The sequence below is a fragment of the Marmota flaviventris genome, chromosome 9 (genome assembly GCF_047511675.1).
Source record: "Marmota flaviventris isolate mMarFla1 chromosome 9, mMarFla1.hap1, whole genome shotgun sequence".
In the NCBI taxonomy this organism is placed as follows: Eukaryota; Metazoa; Chordata; class Mammalia; order Rodentia; family Sciuridae; genus Marmota; species Marmota flaviventris.
This window is the reverse complement of record NC_092506.1, coordinates 911,177-936,264: the sequence shown is the minus strand read 5'-3', so window position 1 is coordinate 936,264 and position 25,088 is coordinate 911,177. Positions and strand designations below refer to the sequence as shown.

The 25,088-nt window shown below is 61.2% G+C and overlaps 1 protein-coding gene across 1 annotated transcript in view; it reads right to left on the bottom strand.

The window, feature by feature from the left end:
* The window catches only part of Muc2 (mucin 2, oligomeric mucus/gel-forming), a 30,084-nt gene extending 7,061 nt beyond the window's left edge, over positions 1–23,023 (bottom strand). Inside the window, 35 exon segments of the mRNA XM_071617016.1 lie at positions 408–582; positions 836–1,098; positions 1,737–1,964; positions 2,552–6,382; positions 6,755–8,489; positions 8,601–9,541; positions 9,911–10,480; positions 11,540–11,749; positions 12,136–12,179; positions 12,608–12,755; positions 13,161–13,292; positions 13,540–13,696; positions 14,351–14,590; positions 14,707–14,886; positions 14,969–15,079; positions 15,438–15,576; positions 15,845–15,999; positions 16,373–16,473; positions 16,594–16,646; positions 16,823–17,078; positions 17,360–17,486; positions 17,638–17,732; positions 18,141–18,305; positions 18,386–18,523; positions 18,713–18,782; positions 18,864–18,974; positions 19,172–19,310; positions 19,391–19,508; positions 19,629–19,754; positions 19,959–20,169; positions 20,299–20,408; positions 20,484–20,574; positions 20,990–21,104; positions 22,018–22,288; positions 22,948–23,023. Coding sequence (XP_071473117.1) covers positions 408–582; positions 836–1,098; positions 1,737–1,964; positions 2,552–6,382; positions 6,755–8,489; positions 8,601–9,541; positions 9,911–10,480; positions 11,540–11,749; positions 12,136–12,179; positions 12,608–12,755; positions 13,161–13,292; positions 13,540–13,696; positions 14,351–14,590; positions 14,707–14,886; positions 14,969–15,079; positions 15,438–15,576; positions 15,845–15,999; positions 16,373–16,473; positions 16,594–16,646; positions 16,823–17,078; positions 17,360–17,486; positions 17,638–17,732; positions 18,141–18,305; positions 18,386–18,523; positions 18,713–18,782; positions 18,864–18,974; positions 19,172–19,310; positions 19,391–19,508; positions 19,629–19,754; positions 19,959–20,169; positions 20,299–20,408; positions 20,484–20,574; positions 20,990–21,104; positions 22,018–22,288; positions 22,948–23,023 — 11,632 coding nt within the window.
* Between the last annotated feature and the right edge of the window lie 2,065 nt (positions 23,024–25,088).

Here is a 25,088-nt window from a genome sequence, read left to right as displayed (position 1 = left end):
CAGAAGAAGCTCAGTGAGCTGGCGGGCAGGGGTGGGGACCGCAACGGGTCACAGTCAGGATTCAGGGTCAGGTCGGGAGAGCGGGCCTGAAAAGCCTGGTGCACTTGGGTGTGAGAGCAGGCTGGACCTGGCTCCCCACCATCCACAGGGCCCTTCCGCAGGACAGGGCCTCGGTGTGGAGCCAGAGGGGCCCCTCTAACCTGGAAGGCCTCCTCGTTCTGGGGAGGTCCCCAGACCTGGGGAGGAAGGAGTGCGAGAAGTCCCTGGGCCCTGCGCCAAGCCTGCAGCAGGTGCTCAGCCCTCGGACTCTGCGCCCAAGGGCATGCGTGCTCCCAGGAGACCAGCCATGCCACCCTCCACCAGAGAGGGAGTGGCAGGCAGTCCCCGAGCGACTGGGAGGGACTTACAGTCACACTCCCAGTGCCAGCAGCAGCCGTCGGGGTCCAGGACGCGCACAGGCTTGAGGCCATTGGAGCAGGTGGGCATGGGCGGGGGCTGGCACTCCTTCTCCACGATCTCCACCACGTTGTCGTGCTTGCAGATGGCCATGGTGCAGTTACACAGCCACCAGGTCTCGTTCTCCTGCAGGACGAGGCCCTGGGGGTCAACAGGCTGCACGTGGGCAGCACGGCAGTCCTCGCCACCCCAGAGGGGCCGCCGGCAACAGGGCCTCGTGGTGGCCAGCCACCTGGCCAGGCCTGGAGAAGGCCAAGGGCTGCAGCGGACCCTGCACTGCAGATGGTGCAGGGAGGGGGAGGAGCATCTCGGACCCCTCAGGCCTCGGACGCATGGACACCCCTGGCACGGGGGAACGAGGCCACCCGGGCCCACTGACCTGTCTCGGAGGATCGAAATCTAGGCACCCAGTGGGCTTGGTGGTGCCGGGTGTCGGCTGGGAGGATGTGGTCGCTGGCGTGGAGGGCTTGGGTGTTGAGGGTGTCAAAGGCGTGGCCACCGAGGACGGAGTGGGCACCGAGGATGTGGGCGTTGGGGAAGGCGTGGACGGGCAGGACCAGTTGAAGTACTGGAAGTCACAGTCAACAGAGCAGTTCACATAGTAGCAGGTGTCCCCGATGGTGTTGTTGTACACCACGTCACCTGCGGGGAGAGAGAGGTCCAGTCCCCATGCCACCCAGAGGCAGGGTGGCCACCTTAGAGGACGCAGGTCCCGTGGAAGACAGAGAAGGTACTGCTGTGGGCCCAGACAGTCATGTGCCCCAGGGGTGCCCGTGTGACTGTCCCTGGGCACATGCTACAGGGTTGGGAAGGGGCCTCTGGGAGGTGACCAGGCTTAGATGGGGTCCTCGGGGTGGAGCCCTGGGGTGGCATTAGTGGCTTTAGAAGAAGAGAACAAGGCTGGAGCCAGCTTGCTTGCCCCGCTCGCCTGGGAATGCCCTCTGCCACATCAGGATGCACAGACGACCTCACCAGGTGCTGACACCACGCTCCTCCCAGCCTCTAGAACCGTGAGCCAAATAAACCTCTAATGTTTAAAAATGATCTAGTGTCAGGTAGTCTGTCATGGCAACAGAAAATGGACCAACCACCCTGACCAGGCTCACGAGCTGAGGGACCCTGGTCCCTCTTTCCAGCCAGATGTCCCATTCCACCCTTGTCCTCCCGCCTCCTGAGCAAGTTCCTGGCTTGGACCTTGCCTGGTCCTTAACCTGTCACATTAAACAGGGATCAGACCCAGCTTCGGCTGCCTAGTGTTGGGGGTGGACGGCCAAACACACCTGGGATGTAGTACGTGTCGTTCAACACGCAGCAGGTGGTGGAAGTGCTCATCTCCCACGGGGTGCTGGGGGACTCGATCGGGGTGGACGTGGCCAGGGTCCCCCAGGAGGACGAGGTTCTGGTGGTCTCCCGTGTGGTCGGCATGGTAGAGGGGAGCCCTGTCCTGGTGGGAGTCCCCACAGTGGTTGTCGGCACAGTGTGGGGAGTGGTCTTCAAGATGGGTGTGCCTGTAAGGACAGGTCGTGAGCTGAGGCCGTCACTCCTCTTAGGTGCCACGGGGACCCGACAACAGGACCACAGAGGGGAAGGTGGCCGGCTGGCTGGAGACCAAGGCTCTGGAAGCCACCACTCACACTGTGTGCCATGGGAGGACTGCAGGGGAGGCCGAGGCCCAGGGCAGCAGCAGAGCTGCAGGAGGCGCTGCAGGGCTGCAGGCTGAGCGTGCCGGCCCCTCTGGCCTCCTCTGCCACGCCAAGGCTCCAAAGGCCCAGGCAGGGAGGCCCAGGCAGGGAGGCCCAGGCAGGGAGGCCCAGGCAGGGAGGCCCAGGCAGGCCTTGTTCTACACAGCCCAAGGCTCGCCAAGGGGCTCTGCCCACGCGGCCCAGGCACAGATGATGGTCGGGGCTCCCTGCACTCAGTGATGGTGCTCAGAGGGAAAGGCACGCGGAGCCAGCCTCGGCCTTCCCAGGGCCCACCCTCCTGGGCAGAGCAAGGGCAGCCCCCCGAGGCACTGAGCCAGGCCAGCCCAGAGCTGTGAGGCTCCCTGGCAGAGGGCGGCTCTCCTGGGAGAGGAGGGTGGGATGCGTCTCCTTACCTGGAGAGGGTGGGGTGGTGCCCGAAGTGGAGGCCTCAGGTCCAGGAGTGCTGCCCGTAGTCACAGCGGCCACAGGGGGTGTTGTTCTGGGTGACGCTGTGGTGCTAGAAGGCTCCTTGGTGGTCAGAGGGGTGCTGGGAAGGGTGGTGGACTCCGTGGAAAGGGAGGGGGTTGACTGAGTGGTCACGGGGGTGGAGGGTGAAGTTGCAGGTGTGGACGCGGTTGACGCGGTAGTGGGTACTGTGCCCGTAGGGGTGGGAACCTCTGTGCCAGTGCTGGTGGGAGTGGGAGTAGGGGAGACAGTGCTCGTAGCAGCAGGAGTGGCTGTGCTTGTAGCTGTGGACTCAGTGACAGGGGCAGTTACAGTAGAGGATGGGGTTGGGGTGAGTGTAGTGGTGGAGCCTGGGGTTGGGGTCTCTGTGGTGGTGGAGCCTGGGGATGGGGTCTGTGTGGTGGTGGATATTGGGGTTGGTGTCACCGTGGTGGTGGTCTGTGGGCTTGTGGTCTCTGTGGTCGTGGTGGTGGGTGTAGGTGTTGTGGTCTCAGTGGAGATAGTAGTGATGGTAGATGTTGGGGTTGGGGTCTGTGTGGTGGTGGATATTGGGGTTGGTGTCACCGTGGTGGTGGGCGTTGGACTTGGGGACTCTGTGGTCGTGGTGGTGGGTGTAGATGTTGTGGTCTCAGTGACAATAGTAGTGATGGTAGATGTTGGGGTTGGGGTCTGTGTGGTGGTGGATATTGGAGTTGGTGTCACCGTGGTGGTGGTCTGTGGGCTTGTGGTCTCTGTGGTCGTGGTGGTGGGTGTAGGTGTTGTGGTCTCAGTGGAGATAGTAGTGATGGTAGATGTTGGGGTTGGGGTCTGTGTGGTGGTGGATATTGGGGTTGGTGTCACCGTGGTGGTGGTCTGTGGGCTTGTGGTCTCTGTGGTCGTGGTGGTGGGTGTAGGTGTTGTGGTCTCAGTGGAGATAGTAGTGATGGTAGATGTTGGGGTTGGGGTCTGTGTGGTGGTGGATATTGGGGTTGGTGTCACCGTGGTGGTGGTCTGTGGGCTTGTGGTCTCTGTGGTCGTGGTGGTGGGTGTAGGTGTTGTGGTCTCAGTGGAGATAGTAGTGATGCTAGATGTTGGGGTTGGGGTCTGTGTGGTGGTGGATATTGGGGTTGGTGTCAGCGTGGTGGTGGGCGTTGGACTTGGGGACTCTGTGGTTGTGGTGGTGGGTGTAGGTGTTGTGGTCTCAGTGGAGATAGTAGTGATGGTAGATGTTGGGGTTGGGGTCTGTGTGGTGGTGGATATTGGGGTTGGTGTCACCGTGGTGGTGGTCTGTGGGCTTGTGGTCTCTGTGGTCGTGGTGGTGGGTGTAGGTGTTGTGGTCTCAGTGGAGATAGTAGTGATGGTAGATGTTGGGGTTGGGGTCTGTGTGGTGGTGGATATTGGGGTTGGTGTCACTGTGGTGGTGGTCTGTGGGCTTGTGGTCTCTGTGGTCGTGGTGGTGGGTGTAGGTGTTGTGGTCTCAGTGGAGATAGTAGTGATGCTAGATGTTGGGGTTGGGGTCTGTGTGGTGGTGGATATTGGGGTTGGTGTCACCGTGGTGGTGGTCTGTGGGCTTGTGGTCTCTGTGGTCGTGGTGGTGGGTGTAGGTGTTGTGGTCTCAGTGAAGATAGTAGTGATGGTAGATGTTGGGGTTGGGGTCTGTGTGGTGGTGGATATTGGGGTTGGTGTCACCGTGGTGGTGGTCTGTGGGCTTGTGGTCTCTGTGGTCGTGGTGGTGGGTGTAGGTGTTGTGGTTTCAGTGACGATAGTAGTGATGGTAGATGTTGGGGTTAGGGTCTGTGTGGTGGTGGATATTGGGGTTGGTGTCACCGTGGTGGTGGTCTGTGGGCTTGTGGTCTCTGTGGTCGTGGTGGTGGGTGTAGGTGTTGTGGTCTCAGTGAAGATAGTAGTGATGGTAGATGTTGGGGTTGGGGTCTGTGTGGTGGTGGATATTGGGGTTGGTGTCACTGTGGTGGTGGGCGTTGGACTTGGGGTCTCTGTGGTCGTGGTGGTGGGTGTAGATGTTGTGGTCTCAGTAACAATAGTAGTGATGGTAGATGTTGGGGTTGGGGTCTGTGTGGTGGTGGATATTGGGGTTGGTGTCACCGTGGTGGTGGTCTGTGGGCTTGTGGTCTCTGTGGTCGTGGTGGTGGGTGTAGGTGTTGTGGTCTCAGTGGAGATAGTAGTGATGGTAGATGTTGGGGTTGGGGTCTGTGTGGTGGTGGATATTGGGGTTGGTGTCACCGTGGTGGTGGTCTGTGGGCTTGTGGTCTCTGTGGTCGTGGTGGTGGGTGTAGATGTTGTGGTCTCAGTAACAATAGTAGTGATGGTAGATGTTGGGGTTGGGGTCTGTGTGGTGGTGGATATTGGGGTTGGTGTCACCGTGGTGGTGGTCTGTGGGCTTGTGGTCTCTGTGGTCGTGGTGGTGGGTGTAGGTGTTGTGGTCTCAGTGGAGATAGTAGTGATAGTAGATGTTGGGGTTGGGGTCTGTGTGGTGGTGGATATTGGGGTTGGTGTCACTGTGGTGGTGGGCGTTGGACTTGGGGACTCTGTGGTCGTGGTGGTGGGTGTAGGTGTTGTGGTCTCAGTGGAGATAGTAGTGATGGTAGATGTTGGGGTTGGGGTCTGTATGGTGGTGGATATTGGGGTTGGTGTCACCGTGGTGGTGGGCGTTGGACTTGTGGTCTCTGTGGTCGTGGTGGTGGGTGTAGGTGTTGTGGTCTCAGTGAAGATAGTAGTGATGGTAGATGTTGGGGTTGGGGTCTGTGTGGTGGTGGATATTGGGATTGTTGTCACCGTGGTGGTGGGCGTTGGACTTGTGGTCTCTGTGGTCGTGGTGGTGGGTGTAGGTGTTGTGGTCTCAGTGGAGATAGTAGTGATGGTAGATGTTGGGGTTGGGGTCTGTGTGGTGGTGGATATTGGGGTTGGTGTCACCGTGGTGGTGGTCTGTGGGCTTGTGGTCTCTGTGGTCGTGGTGGTGGGTGTAGGTGTTGTGGTCTCAGTGGAGATAGTAGTGATGGTAGATGTTGGGGTTGGGGTCTGTGTGGTGGTGGATATTGGGGTTGGTGTCACCGTGGTGGTGGGCGTTGGACTTGGGGACTCTGTGGTCGTGGTGGTGGGTGTAGATGTTGTGGTCTCAGTGACAATAGTAGTGATGGTAGATGTTGGGGTTGGGGTCTGTGTGGTGGTGGATATTGGAGTTGGTGTCACCGTGGTGGTGGTCTGTGGGCTTGTGGTCTCTGTGGTCGTGGTGGTGGGTGTAGGTGTTGTGGTCTCAGTGAAGATAGTAGTGATGGTAGATGTTGGGGTTGGGGTCTGTGTGGTGGTGGATATTGGGGTTGGTGTCACCGTGGTGGTGGGCGTTGGACTTGGGGACTCTGTGGTTGTGGTGGTGGGTGTAGGTGTTGTGGTCTCAGTGACGATAGTAGTGATGGTAGATGTTGGGGTTTGGATCTGTGTGGTGGTGGATATTGGGGTTGGTGTCACCGTGGTGGTGGTCTGTGGGCTTGTGGTCTCTGTGGTCGTGGTGGTGGGTGTAGGTGTTGTGGTCTCAGTGATGGTGGTAGTGATGGTAGATGTTGGGGTTGGGGTCTGTGTGGTGGTGGATATTGGGGTTGGTGTCACCATGGTGGTGGGTGTTGGACTTGGGGACTCTGTGGTTGTGGTGGTGGGTGTTGGTGTTGGGGTGTGGGTCGTGGTAGTTGTCGGTGTGGTGACAGTTGTTGAGGTTGAATTCTCTATGGTGGTGAGAGTTGGGGTAACGGTCCCTGTGGTGGTCTCAGTGGTGGTGGTCGTAGGCGGTGCTGATGTGGAGCCACAGGGTCTGCAGCACTGGACGTTGATCTCGTAGTTGAGGCAGAAGGGCATGGGAATGACTCCGCCTGGCCTTTGGTCTTCGTTTCTGCAGACCAGTCCTACTGAGAGGTCACACACCACTTGCTGCCCAAGCTGCTGGACTGGAACTTGAGGATACATCGCTGCTCGGCAGGAGATGTTAGCTGCCCAGCCCGGGGCACAGACACCTCCAATTTGTTCAAAATCTCCTCCTGGCTTGTCAAAGTTGGGTTTTCCGGAGTCCAGCCAGCCAGTCCATTCGCAGTCCAGACAAGGAGGGGTGGTTGTCGTGGTGGTGGTGGAGGTTGGGATTGTTGTCACCGTGGGGGTGGGCGTTGGACTCGGGGACTCTGTGGTTGTGGTGGTGGGTGTAGGTGTTGTGGTCTCAGTGACGATAGTAGTGATGGTAGATGTTGGGGTTGGGGTCTGTGTGGTGGTGGATATTGGGGTTGGTGTCACCGTGGTGGTGGGCGTTGGACTTGGGGACTCTGTGGTTGTGGTGGTGGGTGTAGGTGTTGTGGTCTCAGTGACGATAGAAGTGATGGTAGATGTTGGGGTTAGGGTCTGTGTGGTGGTGGATATTGGGGTTGGTGTCACCGTGGTGGTGGTCTGTGGGCTTGTGGTCTCTGTGGTCGTGGTGGTGGGTGTAGGTGTTGTGGTCTCAGTGAAGATAGTAGTGATGGTAGATGTTGGGGTTGGGGTCTGTGTGGTGGTGGATATTGGGGTTGGTGTCACCGTGGTGGTGGTCTGTGGGCTTGTGGTCTCTGTGGTCGTGGTGGTGGGTGTAGGTGTTGTGGTCTCAGTGATGATAGTAGTGATGGTAGATGTTGGGGTTGGGGTCTGTGTGGTGGTGGATATTGGGGTTGGTGTCACCGTGGTGGTGGGCATTGGACTTGGGGACTCTGTGGTTGTGGTGGTGGGTGTAGGTGTTGTGGTCTCAGTGACGATAGTAGTAATGGTAGATGTTGGGGTTGGGGTCTGTGTGGTGGTGGATATTGGGGTTGGTGTCACCGTGGTGGTGGTCTGTGGGCTTGTGGTCTCTGTGGTCGTGGTGGTGGGTGTAGGTGTTGTGGTCTCAGTGGAGATAGTAGTGATGGTAGATGTTGGGGTTGGGGTCTGTGTGGTGGTGGATATTGGGGTTGGTGTCACCGTGGTGGTGGTCTGTGGGCTTGTGGTCTCTGTGGTTGTGGTGGTGGGTGTAGGTGTTGTGGTCTCAGTGATGGTGGTAGTGATGGTAGATGTTGGGGTTGGGGTCTGTGTGGTGGTGGATATTGGGGTTGGTGTCACCGTGGTGGTGGTCTGTGGGCTTGTGGTCTCTGTGGTCGTGGTGGTGGGTGTAGGTGTTGTGGTCTCAGTGGAGATAGTAGTGATGGTAGATGTTGGGGTTGGGGTCTGTGTGGTGGTGGATATTGGGGTTGGTGTCACCGTGGTGGTGGGCGTTGGACTTGGGGACTCTGTGGTTGTGGTGGTGGGTGTAGGTGTTGTGGTCTCAGTGATGGTGGTAGTGATGGTAGATGTTGGGGTTGGGGTCTGTGTGGTGGTGGATATTGGGGTTGGTGTCACCGTGGTGGTGGTCTGTGGGCTTGTGGTCTCTGTGGTCGTGGTGGTGGGTGTAGGTGTTGTGGTCTCAGTGGAGATAGTAGTGATGGTAGATGTTGGGGTTGGGGTCTGTGTGGTGGTGGATATTGGGGTTGGTGTCACTGTGGTGGTGGTCTGTGGGCTTGTGGTCTCTGTGGTCGTGGTGGTGGGTGTAGGTGTTGTGGTCTCAGTGGAGATAGTAGTGATGCTAGATGTTGGGGTTGGGGTCTGTGTGGTGGTGGATATTGGGGTTGGTGTCACCGTGGTGGTGGTCTGTGGGCTTGTGGTCTCTGTGGTCGTGGTGGTGGGTGTAGGTGTTGTGGTCTCAGTGAAGATAGTAGTGATGGTAGATGTTGGGGTTGGGGTCTGTGTGGTGGTGGGTGTAGGTGTTGTGGTCTCAGTGGAGATAGTAGTGATGCTAGATGTTGGGGTTGGGGTCTGTGTGGTGGTGGATATTGGGGTTGGTGTCACCGTGGTGGTGGGCGTTGGACTTGGGGACTCTGTGGTTGTGGTGGTGGGTGTAGGTGTTGTGGTCTCAGTGATGGTGGTAGTGATGGTAGATGTTGGGGTTGGGGTCTGTGTGGTGGTGGATATTGGGGTTGGTGTCACCGTGGTGGTGGTCTGTGGGCTTGGGGTCTCTGTGGTTGTGGTGGTGGGTGTAGGTGTTGTGGTCTCAGTGAAGATAGTAGTGATGGTAGATGTTGGGGTTGGGGTCTGTGTGGTGGTGGATATTGGGGTTGGTGTCACTGTGGTGGTGGGCGTTGGACTTGGGGACTCTGTGGTCGTGGTGGTGGGTGTAGGTGTTGTGGTCTCAGTGAAGATAGTAGTGATGGTAGATGTTGGGGTTGGGGTCTGTGTGGTGGTGGATATTGGGGTTGGTGTCACTGTGGTGGTGGGCGTTGGACTTGGGGACTCTGTGGTCGTGGTGGTGGGTGTAGGTGTTGTGGTCTCAGTGGAGATAGTAGTGATGGTAGATGTTGGGGTTGGGGTCTGTGTGGTGGTGGATATTGGGGTTGGTGTCACCGTGGTGGTGGGCGTTGGACTTGGGGACTCTGTGGTTGTGGTGGTGGTTGTAGGTGTTGTGGTCTCAGTGAAGATAGTAGTGATGGTAGATGTTGGGGTTGGGGTCTGTGTGGTGGTGGATATTGGGGTTGGTGTCACCGTGGTGGTGGTCTGTGGGCTTGTGGTCTCTGTGGTCGTGGTGGTGGGTGTAGGTGTTGTGGTCTCAGTGGAGATAGTAGTGATGGTAGATGTTGGGGTTGGGGTCTGTGTGGTGGTGGATATTGGGGTTGGTGTCACCGTGGTGGTGGTCTGTGGGCTTGTGGTCTCTGTGGTCGTGGTGGTGGGTGTAGGTGTTGTGGTCTCAGTGGAGATAGTAGTGATGGTAGATGTTGGGGTTGGGGTCTGTGTGGTGGTGGATATTGGGGTTGGTGTCACCGTGGTGGTGGGTGTTGGACTTGGGGACTCTGTGGTCGTGGTGGTGGGTGTTGGTGTTGGGGTGTGGGTCGTGGTAGTTGTCGGTGTGGTGACAGTTGTTGAGGTTGAATTCTCTATGGTGGTGAGAGTTGGGGTAACGTTCCCTGTGGAGGTCTCAGTGGTGGTGGTCGTAGGCGGTGCTGATGTGGAGCCACAGGGTCTGCAGCACTGGACGTTGATCTCGTAGTTGAGGCAGAAGGGCATGGGAATGACTCCGCCTGGCCTTTGGTCTTCGTTTCTGCAGACCAGTCCTACTGAGAGGTCACACACCACTTGCTGCCCAAGCTGCTGGACTGGAACCTGAGGATACATCGCTGCTCGGCAGGAGATGTTAGCTGCCCAGCCCGGGGCACAGACACCTCCAATTGATTCAAAATCTCCTCCTGGCTTGTCAAAGTTGGGTTTTCCGGAGTCCAGCCAGCCAGTCCATTCGCAGTCCAGACAAGGAGGGGTGGTTGTCGTGGTGGTGGTGGAGGTTGGGATTGTTGTCACCGTGGGGGTGGTCGTTGGACTCGGGGACTCTGTGGTTGTGGTTGTGGGCGTGGGCGTGGGTGAGGTTGTGGGCGTGGTTGGTGATGGCGTTGGTGTGGCGTGAGTTGTGGTTGTGGGTATAGGTGTTGTCGTGGGCGTGGTTGTGATTGTGGTCGTGGGTGTGGTCGTGGGCGTGGGCGTGGGCGTGGGCGTGGTCGTTGGTGTGGGCGTGGGCGTGGTCGTGTGCGAGGTGGGGCATTCCCACCATGGTACGCAACAATTCACCCGTATCTCATAGTCATAGCAGCGTTCGAATGGTCCAGTCGCGAACTGGTCTTCGTTTTTGCAGATAAACCCAACGGAGAGGTTGCACTGTACGTTCTGGCCCAGCTCTTCCCAGGAGAGGTGGGGCTCCGTGGCCGACCTGCACTGGATGTCCTCTGGAGCCTTGCAAACACTGTCAAAGGTCTCTCGGTCACCACCATCGCTGCTGCTGCTCGGGTGGTCCTCGTTGATCCAGTCAGTCCAGAAGCAGCAGTGCTCTAGAAGCAAACCCCCCCCCAGTGGTCATTTGCATCTGGGCAGAGGCACCTTCAAGGTCTCCATGCCCAGAAGGGCTTGGGACCTCCATGACCATCCTTAAGGTATGGCTGCCCCTCCTGTCATCTCTAATGGACCAGTTTGCAGGACAGGGCTTAAACTGAGTTCACCCTCATTTTACAACTATAATATTGAGGCCCAGAGGACAGAGGCCACCCCAGGCCATGTCTGGGTCTGACAGGCCCAAACCTTGAAGCTTCAGGTAGGCACCCCTTCCGCAGCTGTTCCACATCCTAGTGTCAAAAGGGGGGGCTGTGGTTGTGGCTCAGGGTACAGCGCTCACCTAGCACGTGCGAGGCACTGAATTCGATCCTCAGCACCACATAAAAATAAATAAAATAAAGGTACTGTGTCTGACTACAACTAAAAAAAAAAAGAAAATTTAAAAAGGAACAAAAGGAGGAACCCGTAGAGCCACAGCTCCAGGAAGGGGGAGTATGGACAGGCCTTGTCTCTACTCTTGGCCAACCGCATGGTCCCTCACGCAGGTCCAGCCCCTCCTCACTAGTCCCTGGCCTGAGCAGACAGTAAAGTTGCCCAAATACACCCATCACTGGTCCTTCAGCAGAGAAGCCCACCAGCCTCGCAGGCCCCAAGCAGCCTCCTGGGAGTTCTATAGATTTTGCTCATCTTGGCCCTGTTTGTCACCGTGACATATTGCAGCATCACTTACTTGAAGTTGATGGAACTGCAATAGAGAGGGGAAGGGTCTCGTTACCCAGGCCGAGACCCTTTGACTCTCTTCACTTTTCAGTGTGCCTTCCTGTGTCTTGTCACACCCTGGTGGTTTGTCCAGTGTGTCCATGATTTTGACCACAACAAACAGGAATTTAAGGAAGTCCTCTGATTAGGCCTTAAAGGCATCTTTGCAGGGACACAGGCCACATGGATGTTACCTCATCTGGCAGCTGATCTGCAGACAGAAGCTGGCCACCCAGGCCACGTGGGCTGCTGGGGAAAGGCAAGGTCCCCAGCAGAGATCCGCGGCCATGGGGCCTCACCTGGGCTGGTGAAGGGGGTGATGGTGGTGGTGGTGGTGGTGGTGGGGACAGAGGAGGTGGTGGTGGGGACAGAGGTGGTGGAGGAAGTCGGCGTGGACGGGGGTGCCGTGGTAGTTGCACAGATGTTGAAGTGCCTCTCCACTGTCCCATTGGGGCCACAGAACTCCCAGTAGCAGAAGACACCGTCCTGAGTCTGGTTGAGAATCTTTTCTGGGGGGAGGAGGCCAGCCATCAGCGCGGCAGGTGGAGGCAGACTCACACCTGAGGAGACACTGGGTGCCCCCAGTTCCACAAGTGCCCCAGCAGGACCCCTTTCCTGGATCTCCTCCCCTTGAGGAAGGGGCCTCATCAGAACATAGGAGACACCGAGGGAGGGGCAGCAGATGTTCCCCATGAGGCACCGGCTCCCATAAGAAGGGACTCAGCGTGTCACAGGAGCCCATGGGCTGCTGCACAGCAGAGCAGGTCTGAACATGTCTGGGCACCAAACAGGTGGAACCCAGGAGGACAACCCCACGCAGGCCAGGCCCATGGGTGCAGGGACGGGGCAGGCTGCAGGCTTCCTGCCGCAGAGGTAGCAACAGAGGACAGCTTACCTTCCTCCGGGAGGCAGACCACATGTGAGGAGTCAGTGCAGACACTGCAAAGGAAGCACAGTGGCTGCAGGCCTCCTGCCCTCCCTCCAGGCCTGCTCCCAGTGCAGACCCCATCCCCAAAACCAGCTCCAGAGGAGCCCCACCCGCCAGGCTCTAAATGCGGGCAGAGGCACGGGACAGGTAAGATGGGGAAAAGCTGGAACAGGCAGGTGACATTCGTGTGCATGTGTGACTGTGTGCACCTGCGGGACTGTGTCCATGCATGAGTACAGGCAGGCACTCTGTGTGCGGACGTGTGTGTATGAGATGCATGTGGCTGTGTGCACACGCATGGGTATGTGCACCTGCATGGAGCAGCATGGGATTGTGTGTGTGTGCAGGCATGTGTGTGCTTGTTATGTGTGTGTGTGTGTGGCGTGCCTGCGTGTGCACCGAGCCCCCGCCTGACCCCTTGCTTTGTGGGCTTGAGTACCAAGATGTGCAGATGTCCTTCGTGGGAACCAGCGCTCCAGGGGGGTAGCGGGTGTCCCCAACATAGCAGCCACACTGGTCCCCAGTGACACACTTCTTGAGGTCCTCATCGTAGATGGGCCTGTCCGTAGGGCATCGGGGGTAGCAACCTGACGGGCACAGGGCAAGGGCCTTGGACTTCCAGGGAGGTCCACTGGAGCCTCCCCAGCAGCCCCACCCATCAGTCGTGTCTCTCGGGGTGTTCCTCTGGCAAGGCCAGGGGACAGAGAGGGCTGGGTCTCCCCACCCCTGGGGGTCCTCTGCCTAGCCAGCCCCTCTCAGGGCTGTTAGCTGCTGCTTCTCTGATTCTCCTTGAGGAGGTTCAGGGCAGCCCAAGCCCACTGCTCGAAGGACACATTCTGCCACAGGTGAGCCTGGCCGCCCCCTGGGCCTCAGATCTGCAGACCTCAGGCCTCCCGCCAGGGTTCCCATGGGTCTCCAGCCAATGGCAGCTTTAAGCCCCACGACGCCTACCAGCAGGGCTACCCCCTGCCCCCAAGGCCCTCCCTGCTCACCCTCCAGGTAGGACACAGAGATGTTGGAGTGGATGCCGTTGATGGTCCTGCAGGTTTCAAAGCTGCGGTTCCCACACGGCTCATAATGCCACTCACACTCGTCCGGGGGGTTGTAGTAGTCACAGAATATGGCTGGAGGGAGGACAGGAGGATGGGGACAGGGTCAGACTCAGCAGGATGCAGGCAGGGGCCCAGACAAAGGTGAGGCTGGGATGGGGGAGTGGGCAGGGACACGTCCAGCCAGGTCTGGACAACCAGGTCTCCCAGTGATCCCAGGAAGCATGGGGTTAATGACATACGTGCTGTCACTTGGAGGGGAGGGAGTGCCGCCTGCCCCCAGCCCTCTCTGCAGCCCCTGGTCAGGACAGCGGGCACTCACGGCACAGGTCCGGTGTCCTCCAGAACACACAGGCCTCCGCCTTGGTGCACTCCTGGGCGTAGGAGGCCACGGCAGAGCAGAAGCACTCGCAGTCGCCCCCCGTGTCACAGGAACAGGAGTCCTGCACGCAGGCCTCGTAGAAGACCGTGGGGTCCACCTGAGGAGAAGACGTGGTGTGCCCTGGGCCCTCGCTGCCTTCATGAGGCCAGGACCCTGCGTCTGGCCCTGGTCGGCCCAGGGCTCCAAAGTGACTCATAACTGGGGGTGTCCAAAGACACCCTGACTGTGCAGCCCTGGGGCTTCGAAGGTCTCAGGATAAGATGGCCATCCTAAAACCGGTCCTGCCCTCTGTTGCCAGTATCTGGGGCCATCTGGTCATTAGCCCCTTACCTGCCTTCCCTCCCTCCATTGTGAGCATGTAAGTCAGAGAGGTAGAGGGAGGCTGGGTCCAACCAGGAGTCTCAGAGGATCACCTGGTCATCTCCTCATGTGTCCAAAGAACAATGAGAAAGGAGAAAACTCCAGGACAAGTACTCCACAGGGAGCCCCTCCCCAGAGTGCCCTCAGCGCACGGTAGAGGCTGCAGGGCCACGCCCAAGCCCCTCGCCCGGCCCCGCCCACCCGGCTGTGACCCCGCCCAGGCCCGCAGCCCCGCCCACCTTGCTGTGGCCCCGCCCAGGCCCGCAGCCCCGCCCACCTTGCTGTGACCCCGCCCAGGCCCGCAGCCCCGCCCACCCGGCTGTGGCCCCGCCCAGGCCCGCAGCCCCGCCCACCCGGCTGTGGCCCCGCCCAGGCCCGCAGCCCCGCCCACCTTGCTGTGGCACGCGCTGAACACGCTGCTCTTGATGATGCTGCACTGCTTCTCGGCCCAGGAGCGGCGGTGCGGGTTCAGGCTGCAGGGGTCCGGGATGGTGCTCACGTCTGGGCAGGTGGAGGCCTCCTTCCAGCTGTTCCCGAAGTCCAGCTCGCTGCTCACCACCATGTGGTCCCGCGTGGTGAAGTCGTTGCTAGTGCGGTCATCAAAGTTCCCGCACAGGCCGCACACAGTGCCCTGTGGGGAAGGAGCATAGGCTTCACAGGCCAGGCGGGGGGGGGGGGGGGGGGGCAGCGCAGTTCAGAGGCCACAGAGGGGCGGCCCTGAGAGGGCTGGCCGGCGGGGCGGCCCACCTTGTAGGACGGAGCCAGCTTGATGAAGATGGTGGTCTTCTTGTCCCAGATGACGATGATGCCGGTGCTAGCCTCAACCACCAGGTACTGGCCCACTTCCCGCGTGGTGTAGGCCACCTGGTGGCCCTCCTCGAGCTGGACCACTTCCCGGCGCTTGTCCTCCAGCTTCAGCTCCGTCCTCTGCCCAGAGGAGAGGCAGGTCACTAGCAGTGTCCGAGGGTCCCCGAGGGCTCTGGGAACCCCAGGGATGGGCAGCACTCACCCCTATGAAGATCTTGATGGCCTTGGAGCAGGTGACACCAGTGGTGCCACAGGGGACATTCTCAGTGATGATGCTGAAGGAGCCTGTTGAGGAGTTCTGGCCGCAGTAGTCCTAGGGGCCAGTGGGTGAGGTCAGCCAGCTCCAACTCAGACCTGGCGAGGGCAGCCCCTCATCGGGTGGCTGGGGATAACAGTGGCACCGGGGGTGCCAGGGCTGGGCCAGCCAGCCAGGCCTGTCCTGATTACACATGCGTGTGCACACACAGGTACTTCAGCAGGAGGGTCACGGAACTGGAGAGGGGGCTTTACCATGCCCACCCCTCTCCCAGCCAGAAGCCCAAACCTTGACCAGGTGGGGCCTGGGGCACAGGACGGGCCTCCCACAAGGTCTCCTGCATCTCAGAGCCGGTAGAGCGGGGACCGTGGGGACCGTGGGGACCGTGGGGACCGTGGGGCAGGGCAGGCCTCACCTGGACAGCCACGTAGGAGCAGTGTCCATCAAAGTCATAGTGCTTCCCGTCAAAGGTGATGTAGTGGCCACTCCCGTAAATGGAACAGGTACCGTGGCACAGGAACTGGGTACATTGCCAGCGTCCTCTCTGGCAGGTGCTGAGAATAGGAGGGAAACCTGAAGGGGCCAGAGCCCAGGGCCCCACCCCTGCTCAGACACCAACCTGGCTTAGACCCTGGGTTGGTGGAGACAACTCCTGGCAGCCCATGCAGGACACCGAACAGCACCCACAGCAGCCCAAACATACCCTGCACCCCACCTCTGCTCCAGGACCAGGGGCAGACCTGAGAGACTGCCCATCAGCTGAGCCAGAGCCACCCCTGGCCCTGTAGGACCCAGCAGGGTACCCTCAGCCAGGCCACTTACCAGGTGTTGTTGCAGTCTAGCTTGATCTTGTCCCCAGGGGAGTACAGGTCCTTGTTGTGGACACACGGGCACTCCTCCTCCACCACACAGCCACCCCGGCCATCATCCAGGAGCCCCTCAGGGCAGACACAGCCACTGACACAATCCGTATGGTACTGGGGGCAGCAGAGGGGGCTTCAATGAGACCAAAGCTCCCTCTGGGAGTTGGGAGGACACAGTGGGAGAATCTCTCCCTGGCCCCAGGCCTCTCCCCTCCGGCCCACATGTGGGCAGGAAGACAGGTGAAGGTGGCCTGCCTAGAGCCGCTAAACTGGCCCCTGTTCCCAGGGGGCCCAGAGGCCACCACTTCCTTCCCACAACAGGGGCAGTGTCAACAAAATCCAGTATCCATAGGATTCAGCATCCGGACCTGGTGGACAGGGCATAGAGGAGTCTACCTGCTCCCTCCACAATGGCTCAGCCAGAAATACCCCACCCAGCCCACCCAGCCCACCCACCACACCCACCACAACCCTCCCCAGCACGCACATAGCCAGCAACCAGCGTCTGACAGCTGGTGGGGCGGGGCTCTCGGGTGGCCAGGGCAGTCAGGTTGTTGCAGTCGACAAGGATCTTTGGGGCCGCACAGCCTGTGGGACAAAGGGGCTGCCTGAGCTCACGCTGAAGTTAGCGGGCACGGGTGGGCAGGAGAAGGGGTAGGGGAGCAAGCCAAAGGGCCCGTGGCCATGCCCAGAGCAGCATCCACTTACTCTGGCCGATCAGCTTGACCTGCGTACAGTGCAGCCTCCCATTTCGGCAGACACTGGGAAGGAGAGGGGGATAAACAGGGCCCAGGAGTCCTCACTCGGGACAGTCAAGGGAAGCTGCCCCTGCCAGTCCCCCGCCCCAGGCCCATCTGCACCCCTGTCTCACTCAGAGCAGAGCTCCAGAGGCAGACCTGCCCCACCCCAGGCCTCCCTGCCCAGGCCAGACACCCACCAGCGCTCCTCCTGCCTCAAGACCACATCCCCCGCCTCCAGGTAGAGGCCTCGGTGGTAGCAGGAGCACTTGGCCAGGGGCACACAGCGGCCCTTCTCATCCAAGAAGGTGTGGTCAGGGCAGCCACAGCCGTCCACGGGCGTGAAGCCTTTGAGACAGTGGGTTTCCCCCTCAGAGAGCGAGCGGCAGGTCTGCTGGCAGGTGGTCAGGTTGTACAGGAAGGTCTGAGATTTGGGGCAGGAGCCCACGTCCTTGTCTGCAGAGAACAAGGGACCAGAGTGAGGCGCAGGAGAGACCAGCTCCCAGCTCCATCCCCGAAGACTGTCCCTGAGCCTCGCTCCTTCAGGGCAGCAGCGCCCATCCGACCAAGAGACCAGGGAGGGCAGCCGCCCAGGGACGCCCACCCTGAACTCAGCTGCCACAGCTCCTGACCACCCCCATCCCTGGTCCCTGAAGGTGCCCGCCAAGAGCCAGCTGCAGGAGATGACCCTCCCTTGGGCCACCCGTGCTCAGGGCCCAGCCTCGGGGGGCACTCACTGCAGACGCGCTCCCGCCAGCCCCACAGCATGACGCCCTTGGTGGCGCAGGCCCGTGCATAGGAGGACAGCGCTGCGCACAGGCAGTCCTCGTTGTTCTGACAGTTGCAGGTGTCATACTTGCATCTCTGGAAAGCAAACGGGGGGGGGGGGGGGGGCAGTGAGGTGGAGCCCCGGGTGCGACCCGGCTCCCTGTGCACTCAGCACACACGCCCGTCACCCACTGGGCACGCCAGGCAGGCTCTGGGCATGGCACACGGCATGGGGGAGGGGACTGACCTTGTAATACTCAGTGGGGTCCACCGCCAGGTGGCACCTGCCGAAGGGGGTCTCCGTCTTCTTCAGGAGGGAGCACCAGTGCTCCGCATAGTTGGCTGGGGAGGCAGGTGGGAGCCTCAGCAAGGCCAGGCCCCTCACACGCTCCGGGTCCAGCGGCTGGGTGGCCCCCAGCCCTGGCCCCCTCAGTCCCTCTGGTCAAATACCCTGGAAGCTCTGGGCAGGGTGCACCCTGCTACCTCCTCTCTCTCCACCCCAAGGGGCCAAGAGCCACCAGGTGCTGTGGGGTGCTGGGTGGAAGGCGCACTGTCCTGGCTCCGGGCCAATCTCTGGACGAGGGTCACCACCCAGTCATGAGCCAGTCACCCCCCACCATGTCACTTGGCAGGCTGCCACCACCCACCCACCCTCACCCACCCCTTGTCCCACCAGGAGCCCCGCCTGCCCGCCCCGCTGGCCGGAGCTCGGGGACGGCAGGCCGTGGGCGCCGCGGAGCCGAGCCTCACCACTCTCGATGTTGAGGGAACAGGGGTCGTCCAGCCAGTCCAGCTTGTCGTGGCAGCTGGCCTGGGCCTTCCAGCTGTTGGCGAAGCTGGACCCCGTGGCCTCCACCAGGCCACCCGCCGTCCTGAAGTCGTCACTTTCCAGGCCATTGAAGTCCCCGCAGAGCCCTGGGGGGCCAGGACACGGTTGGGAGGGGTCTGGGCTGGGGGGGGCACCTGGGCGGGGAGAGCCAGGCGGGGCCACTCACCCTGCACCTGCCCCTGGGCAGCCTGGTCCAGCGTCACGAAGAGCTGCATGACGGGCACCAGCTGCACCTGCAGCCGCAGCCCGAGGGCCGTGTTCACGACGATGTGGTAGGAGGAGGGTTGGAAGATGGAGAAGCTGGCTGCAAGGAGGGCGCAGTGAGGGCACGCAGCCTGGTGCCGCAGGGGGCTCCCTCCACCCACCGCAGAGGCCCGCGTGGCCCAGTGAGCAGGGACCCTCCCCTGCCCAGCCTCCTGGGCCCCAGGCCCCCAGCTGCCCACATCCCAGCAGGTCAAGCCGACCAGACCAGCTCTGGGTCCCCTCCCCTCACCAGCCACGTGGGGCAGGGTCACTGCCAGCTCGTTGAGTAGCACGCTGCCGTCCGACTTGAAGGCTACCACCTACAAGACAGGCCAAGGGTATTCAGGGCTGAGAAGGCTTCAAGGAGTCTGGAGCCCTGGGGGGACAGGCAGGGCACCCACGTTCTTCTTCCTGTCTATCAGCAGTGCCACTGTCTTCAGGCAGGTCTGCTTATCCGTGGAGCCGCAGGGGGCCAGCTCGCCCAGGAGGGTGAAGGAGTCGTTGTGGTCGCCCTGTGTGGGGAAGGCAGGAGGGTTGTGGCCCAGAGGCAGGGCCCAGCCCTGAACCCAGGGCTCCACAGTGACTTAGAAGGGAAGCCCATTTCTCAACACCCTTCACCACCCTAGGGACAGCCCCAGGCCCCCTCTTCTCAAGGGCCAGCCAGTCCCCTGCTGGGAGGGCCCAGGGCCCCCAGCTCCACCCCACCCACCTTGGTCAGGACGTAGTAGCAGTCCCCGTGAAAGGTGAACTTTTTCCCATCGAAGGTGGTGATGTGGGAGCCACCCTCCAGGGTGCAGGTCCCAGGGCATGGCAGGTCTTTACACACCCAGCGGCCAGCATGGCAGACACTGTCGGCCATCAGAACACAGGGTCAGGGCTCGGGGACGCCCCAGCCTTCCAGGCCCTGTGCCCTGGACCAGCAACTCACCATTGCTCACAGTCATTGGTGATCTCCTGGCCCGGCACATACAGGTGCCCGTGCAGCTTGCAGTGGCACTGGCTGACGGGGATGCAGCCGCTGCCCGTGAGGTCATCATACACAGTGCCTGGGACCGCAGGGGAGGTGAAGTCACCCTGGGCGGCTCAGCCATGCCATTCTCCCCAGGGCGGGGCTGCCAGCCTGGCTCCCACCCCAACTCAGCAGGCACCCGCCCCCCGAGAACAACCTTCTGGGCAGAAACAGCCGTCCATGTGGTGCTCCTCGCACAGGCTGCTGACCTCCAGGTGTGAGCAGGTGTCCACGCAGGGTGAGCCGCTCTCCAGGTAAACCATGTTCCCGGGGCAGCTCTTGGCTGGAAGTGAAGGCAGCTCCGTGAACAGGCGATCCCACGAGGGCAGAGCACGGTGGCAGGTGGCCATGTCCAAGGGCCTCAGTCTCGGCCACTGGAGTCACCTGGCTCCCCACAGCTGTGGCCCCCGGGTACTTGGCACAGACCCCTTCCCGGGGCTCCCTAGACCCAGGGAGGCTGCCACTGGCTCTGTCTCGGGCCACTTACGGCAGAAGGAGGCCGACCTCCAGTTCCCAGGCCGGCCGCCAGCGTGGGAGCACTGACGGGAGAACTCGGCGAGGGTGCTGCAGACGCAGGCCCCACCCTGCGGGCACCGGCAGCGATCCTGCATGCAGGCCTGCACGTACAGCTCCAGCGGCAGCCGGGCCTGGCAGTCTTGGAAGGCCGCGTCGGTCAGCAATCTCTCGCACTCAGCACGCTGGCAGGAAGGACGTGGGGGTGGGCAACTGCTCACAGCTCCCCTCTCTCCCCGCAGCAGGGTTCCCGAGAGCACCCACAGATGGGGGCCCCACCCAGAAACTCTAAGGGCCCCCAGGCTGGGACTCACGTGCTTGGAGCAGGACTCAGGTGCGGGCACCTCCTCGGGGTCCTCGCACACCACCTCAGGCTTATTGATCTTCTGCATGTTCCCAAACTCAATGGCACTGAATGTGACGCCTGGGGGCACAGCCGGTCAGCGGTCAGCAGCTCCACCCCTGCCTCCACCCCACAGAACCCCAGCCCAGCGCTCACCTTCAGAGAGGAACTCCGAGTAGGACGGCAGGCCATTGAAGTCCCCGCAGAGGCCGCAGGTGTGATTCTGGAACCTGCTGTCCAGCTCCAGCTGTGGGGAAGTGGGCAGGTGAGTGGGCCCAAGGCCTTGGGGAGCCCTAGGCCAGGCTGGCACCTTAATAAGGAGCAGCAGGGAAGAGGGGCATCTACCACTGAGAAGCAGCGTGTTGGGGGGGCGGGAAGCTGAGGGCCAGACAGCCCCAGGGCCAGGCAGCCCCCAGGGCCAGACAGCCCCAGGGCCAGGCCACCCCAGGGCCAGGCCGCCCTCAGGCAGCCCCCAGGGCCAGACAGCCCAGGGCCAGGCCACCCCAGGGCCAGACAGCCCAGGGCCAGGCAGCCCCCAGGGCCAGACAGCCCCAAGGCTTGGTGCTGCCCGCTGTCTCCACCACCTGCACCCTCCTAAGGTCAACCAGGACTTGGCTGGTGGAGGAGCCCTGCACCCCAGGGGCCAGGATGCTGGTACCCACCATGAGCGCGTCTTCACGGTTCCACATGAGGGAGAGACCAGCGCGGGAGTAGACCTTGGTGTAGGCCTCATTCTTCTCGATGAGCAGCCCAGAGCTGTAGTGTGGGGTGCTGACCCTGCGGGGGCACCACAAGTCACTTGCCAGCACCTGGCCCAGGGCCCACCCTTCTTGTCCTCTCCGGGTCCTGCTGCCCAGAGGGCACTGAGGCTGGGTGCATGGTGGGAGATGGGGGATAGCTGCTGGCCTGGCCTCACACTGGGGCCACAAACAGACTTGGCCAGGCCCAGGGGGCACATGAGAACACCTCTTCTGGGCTGGCCAGGTTCCTTGGGGCAGGACCAACTCAGACTGCTCATCTCCTTTCACACTGTGGGCACTGTCCTGGGCAGGGCCCTCCCAGGAGCCCTGAGAGTGGGGGGAGAAGGAGGCCAGGCCACCCAACCCCCTTCCAGGCCCTCTCTCAGTCTGCCTGGGGCGGGGCTTCAGCCCCCACCCACCCAGCACCCTAGACAGTCTTGATGCTCTCGGAGACCTCCCCCCCGGGCACCTGCCTCACCCAGGGGCCCTCCTGCTCTCCACCCACCATGACCCAGGCCGGGCAGGCCAGGCAGGGTAGGAGCTCAGCTAGAGTCTAGGGTAGGAAATAGAACCCCTGGGGCAGGAAGAGGGCAGGCCCGCAGGTGGGAACCCGCTGGACAGGAATACATTTAAGAGGGCCTCATTGTCCCAGAGACAATGAGGGGACAATAGCTAGCCAGGGTGGGCAGCTCCTGAAACCCTACCCTGGGGAGCAGCTCTGGCAGCTCCAGGCTCCCCAGCCCAGGACCCCGGCCAGCTCCAAGGGAGGGACAGCTAGGGCTCCCAGGGTGAAGACCCCTGTCAACCTTCAGGGGCCTCAGCAGTGTGTACGGAGGGAATTGTGACCCGAGTCCACCCTCAGGGCTTTCCCCCGGGCCACCAGCAGGGACTATCTAGACCACAGAGCCCTCCCCAGGCTACGGGGTGGGACGCTGCCCAAGCCCACTCACATGGCCCCATTCACCACAACCAGTTGGTGGGTGAGGTAGATGGTGTCATCCTTGATGGTCAGCAGGATGGACTCCACCTGGGGATGGCCCCCACCCTGGCCCTGGCTGCGCTTCAGGTGCACGGCAAATTCCTTGTAGGAGTCTCGGCAGTCGGAGGCGAAGTTGTAGTCACAGAGGCCGGGGAAGCGGAAGACGTCACCGTCGAAGGTCTTGTAGTGGAAGTCACCCCAGGTGCTGCAGACGCTGTGGCCATGGCTTCGGGGTCTGGCCTCTGTGGGGACCGTGGAGGCACGGGGTGAGCCACCCAGGCCCAGGGAGTTCTGCCCCAGTCCACCCCAAGCTGGCCCCAGAGGTAGCCATGTCCAGAAGGCCCCCCCACTGCAGGAGGACCTCTTAGGCCTGGGTCACGGCCGGGGTCTCAGCCCCAGGAGCACATCTCCAGCTGCCTGGCCTGGGGTGCGACCCAGCGGGCGGTGAGGGCCGAGGGACTGTCAGGCACCCTGGTCACTCTGTCCACCTGATGCAGAGCCCTGATGGAATGGAGGTTCCCTAGTCTTTTGGGCTGAAGTGACCCTTCACCAGGTGGACACAGCCCCTCTTCAGAGGTGCCGCCTAGGCCTTGACCCGCCAGGGCTGTCCTGGGACCCCACACTCGCCACCTCGGAAGCACCCCTCAGGTGTTCTGCTGAGCTTCCACTGGGCATGGGGTCCCCTGGGCCCCTCTGGCCAGGCTACCAAGCTCAAAGGGACGGCAAGGGCCGCAACGATTCATCCAGGCAGGAGCTACTCTGGTTGTCCAGTGTACGCAGTCCAGCGGATGCAGGCAGAGGGGACCAGCCCACCCCCAGGCGCTGTGCCTGCTCCTGGATGCCTGCCTTCCTGTGCCAGCACTCTCTGCCCATCCCCTGCCCACCTCACCAGGCTTCTCACCTCTCTGGAGTGCAGAGCCTCCAGCCAAGGCCAGGGCCAGGCAGATGGCCACTAGGCGGGCCAGTTGCAGCCCCATGGCGGCTCTGAAGGGCACTGTGGGAGAGCACCCCGGCCTGGAGTCTGGGACTTATATGCCCCAGTGGGCCGTCAGAGGGCGGAGGGCAGGGGAGGGGCAGAGGGTGGGGGCGTTGGCCAGATTATCAAGAAAACAGCTGTGGGGGCTCGTGGAGACCACAGTGGGAAAATATTGATTCAGGTTATCTGCATTTATCTTTTTATGACTCCCTGGGCAAACTTGGCCTTCCTCAGGATGCAGCAGCCCAATTACCCAAATGCAGAACACACCCAGGGCGACCCTCCCACCCCTCCCAGCCACTAGCGGACCAGGCCCCAGGGGACAGGGTAGGGGCTTTCCCACCGGAAGCGTGTCCTGGCAGACTCTATGGGCCCACTCAGCCCACCAGACCACAGTCCAGTGCCCCCCCGCCAACAAAGTCCAGGATGAACAAGGGGCTTTGGAAGATCCATGACCAGCATTTACCAATCTCTTTCATTCCCGGGACCCCACTCCTCCCCAGGCAGTGTGGACTGAGATGGCCACAGGTCCCCCAAAGAGCTCAGGCCTTTGTCACCCCAAGGCAGCCAAGCCCACCCATCAGGGGTCCAAACTCTGGGGAGCGGGCAGGACTTGGCCACCTGTACCTTCCCCGTGTGCAGGCAGCCTATGAGCTCCCGTGGGGCCTGGGGTCCACCCCGCTGCAGGGAGCTCTTCGCCTGGGTCAGAGCCCAGCTCTGTCCCCTCCCTAATCCCCCTGTTTTCCTAGCCTCAGCCAGTCTCTGGAATTACATGTAATTAGAACTTGAGGAGCACCAGTCCAGCCAGGGACACTTGCCGGAACCCAGTCCCCTGGAGCATGGAGGAACTGGCTCAGTGCCTGGAATGCCTGTCCCCGAAGGAAGGAGGCCCAGGTAGGGGGGGTGCCCCCGCAGCAGGCCCTGCCCTCGCAGACGCCCCCACCTGCTGCTGCTGCCCCTGGGGATGCATGAGGACGGGGCCTGGAGGGGCAACCTGCCCAGGCTCCCCTGGCCACACCTCATTCAAGGCAGTGGATCCTGCTCCAGGGAGAACAGTGGCCTCTGATGAACCTCAGGCTCTCTGAGCCCAGCCCAAAGCTGGACATTGGTGCCTGGAATCCCCCCAGGAACCGTGTGTAGCCCTTGAGCATATACCAGCCCCAAACCCAAACCCACCGAGGGTGCCGGCTCTCGAGGCCACACAGAGAGGGAGAGGCACCCACTGGCACCCCCCCTGGAGCAGGAGATAAACTAGAATCTGGAGTCCCTCCCCTCACTGCATTTTCATCCTCCTGAAAACAGAGACAATCCCGAATTTAGTTTCAGAGTTTAGCCGGAATGCTCACAGTGGGCTCAAGTCGGCCTCAGATGCCAGTCGGGGTCCTGAGGTCCAGAAACAGTGAGGAGGGATCCGTCTAATGGTCATGGAGGAACTGGATCAAGGGCACTGTGCCTCTTCCCCTGGCCACACTGCTGCCCTGGTCAAGGGCCACACAGGTGGTGACCTGGGCTAGAGGGGAGCCCTTGCTAGGGCCAGACTTTCTTCACCACCAGCGTCAGAGCCTGTGTTTTGATGCCACCTCACTCTCAGGCCTCTAAACCACTACAGGAAGGACCCTCAGGCCATAGGGACAAACAGGACTGGAGTGGAGTCCTTGCACTCTAAGGATGTCAGGGGCAAAGAAGACCATTAGCCAGGGGCCTGGGAGGAAGCCCCTCATCTGGTCCCACTGTGCCCACTAGTTCTGGCCTGGGGTCCATCCTCTCAGCCAGGACTTGAGCACAGGGACGCTGAGTGTGTGGCCTGGGTAGGGATTAGGGAACTGAGCTGAACACTATTGTACCACTTCCCTGTTTAGGCTGCACATGCTGGCACCAAGCCCTGAGGGAACCCAAGGAGCAACCCAAGAGGCAGTGATTTTCCATGCCAGGCTTTCTCTGCTTTGGTAGGGATTAGAGGAATTCTAGCCAGATAGGATGCTAAGCACAGCAGCCCCCTGCCTTTAGCTCCAAGAAGGTGGGTCCTTTCTGGATGAAAGGGAAATCCTCCTGATGGAGAATGTGGA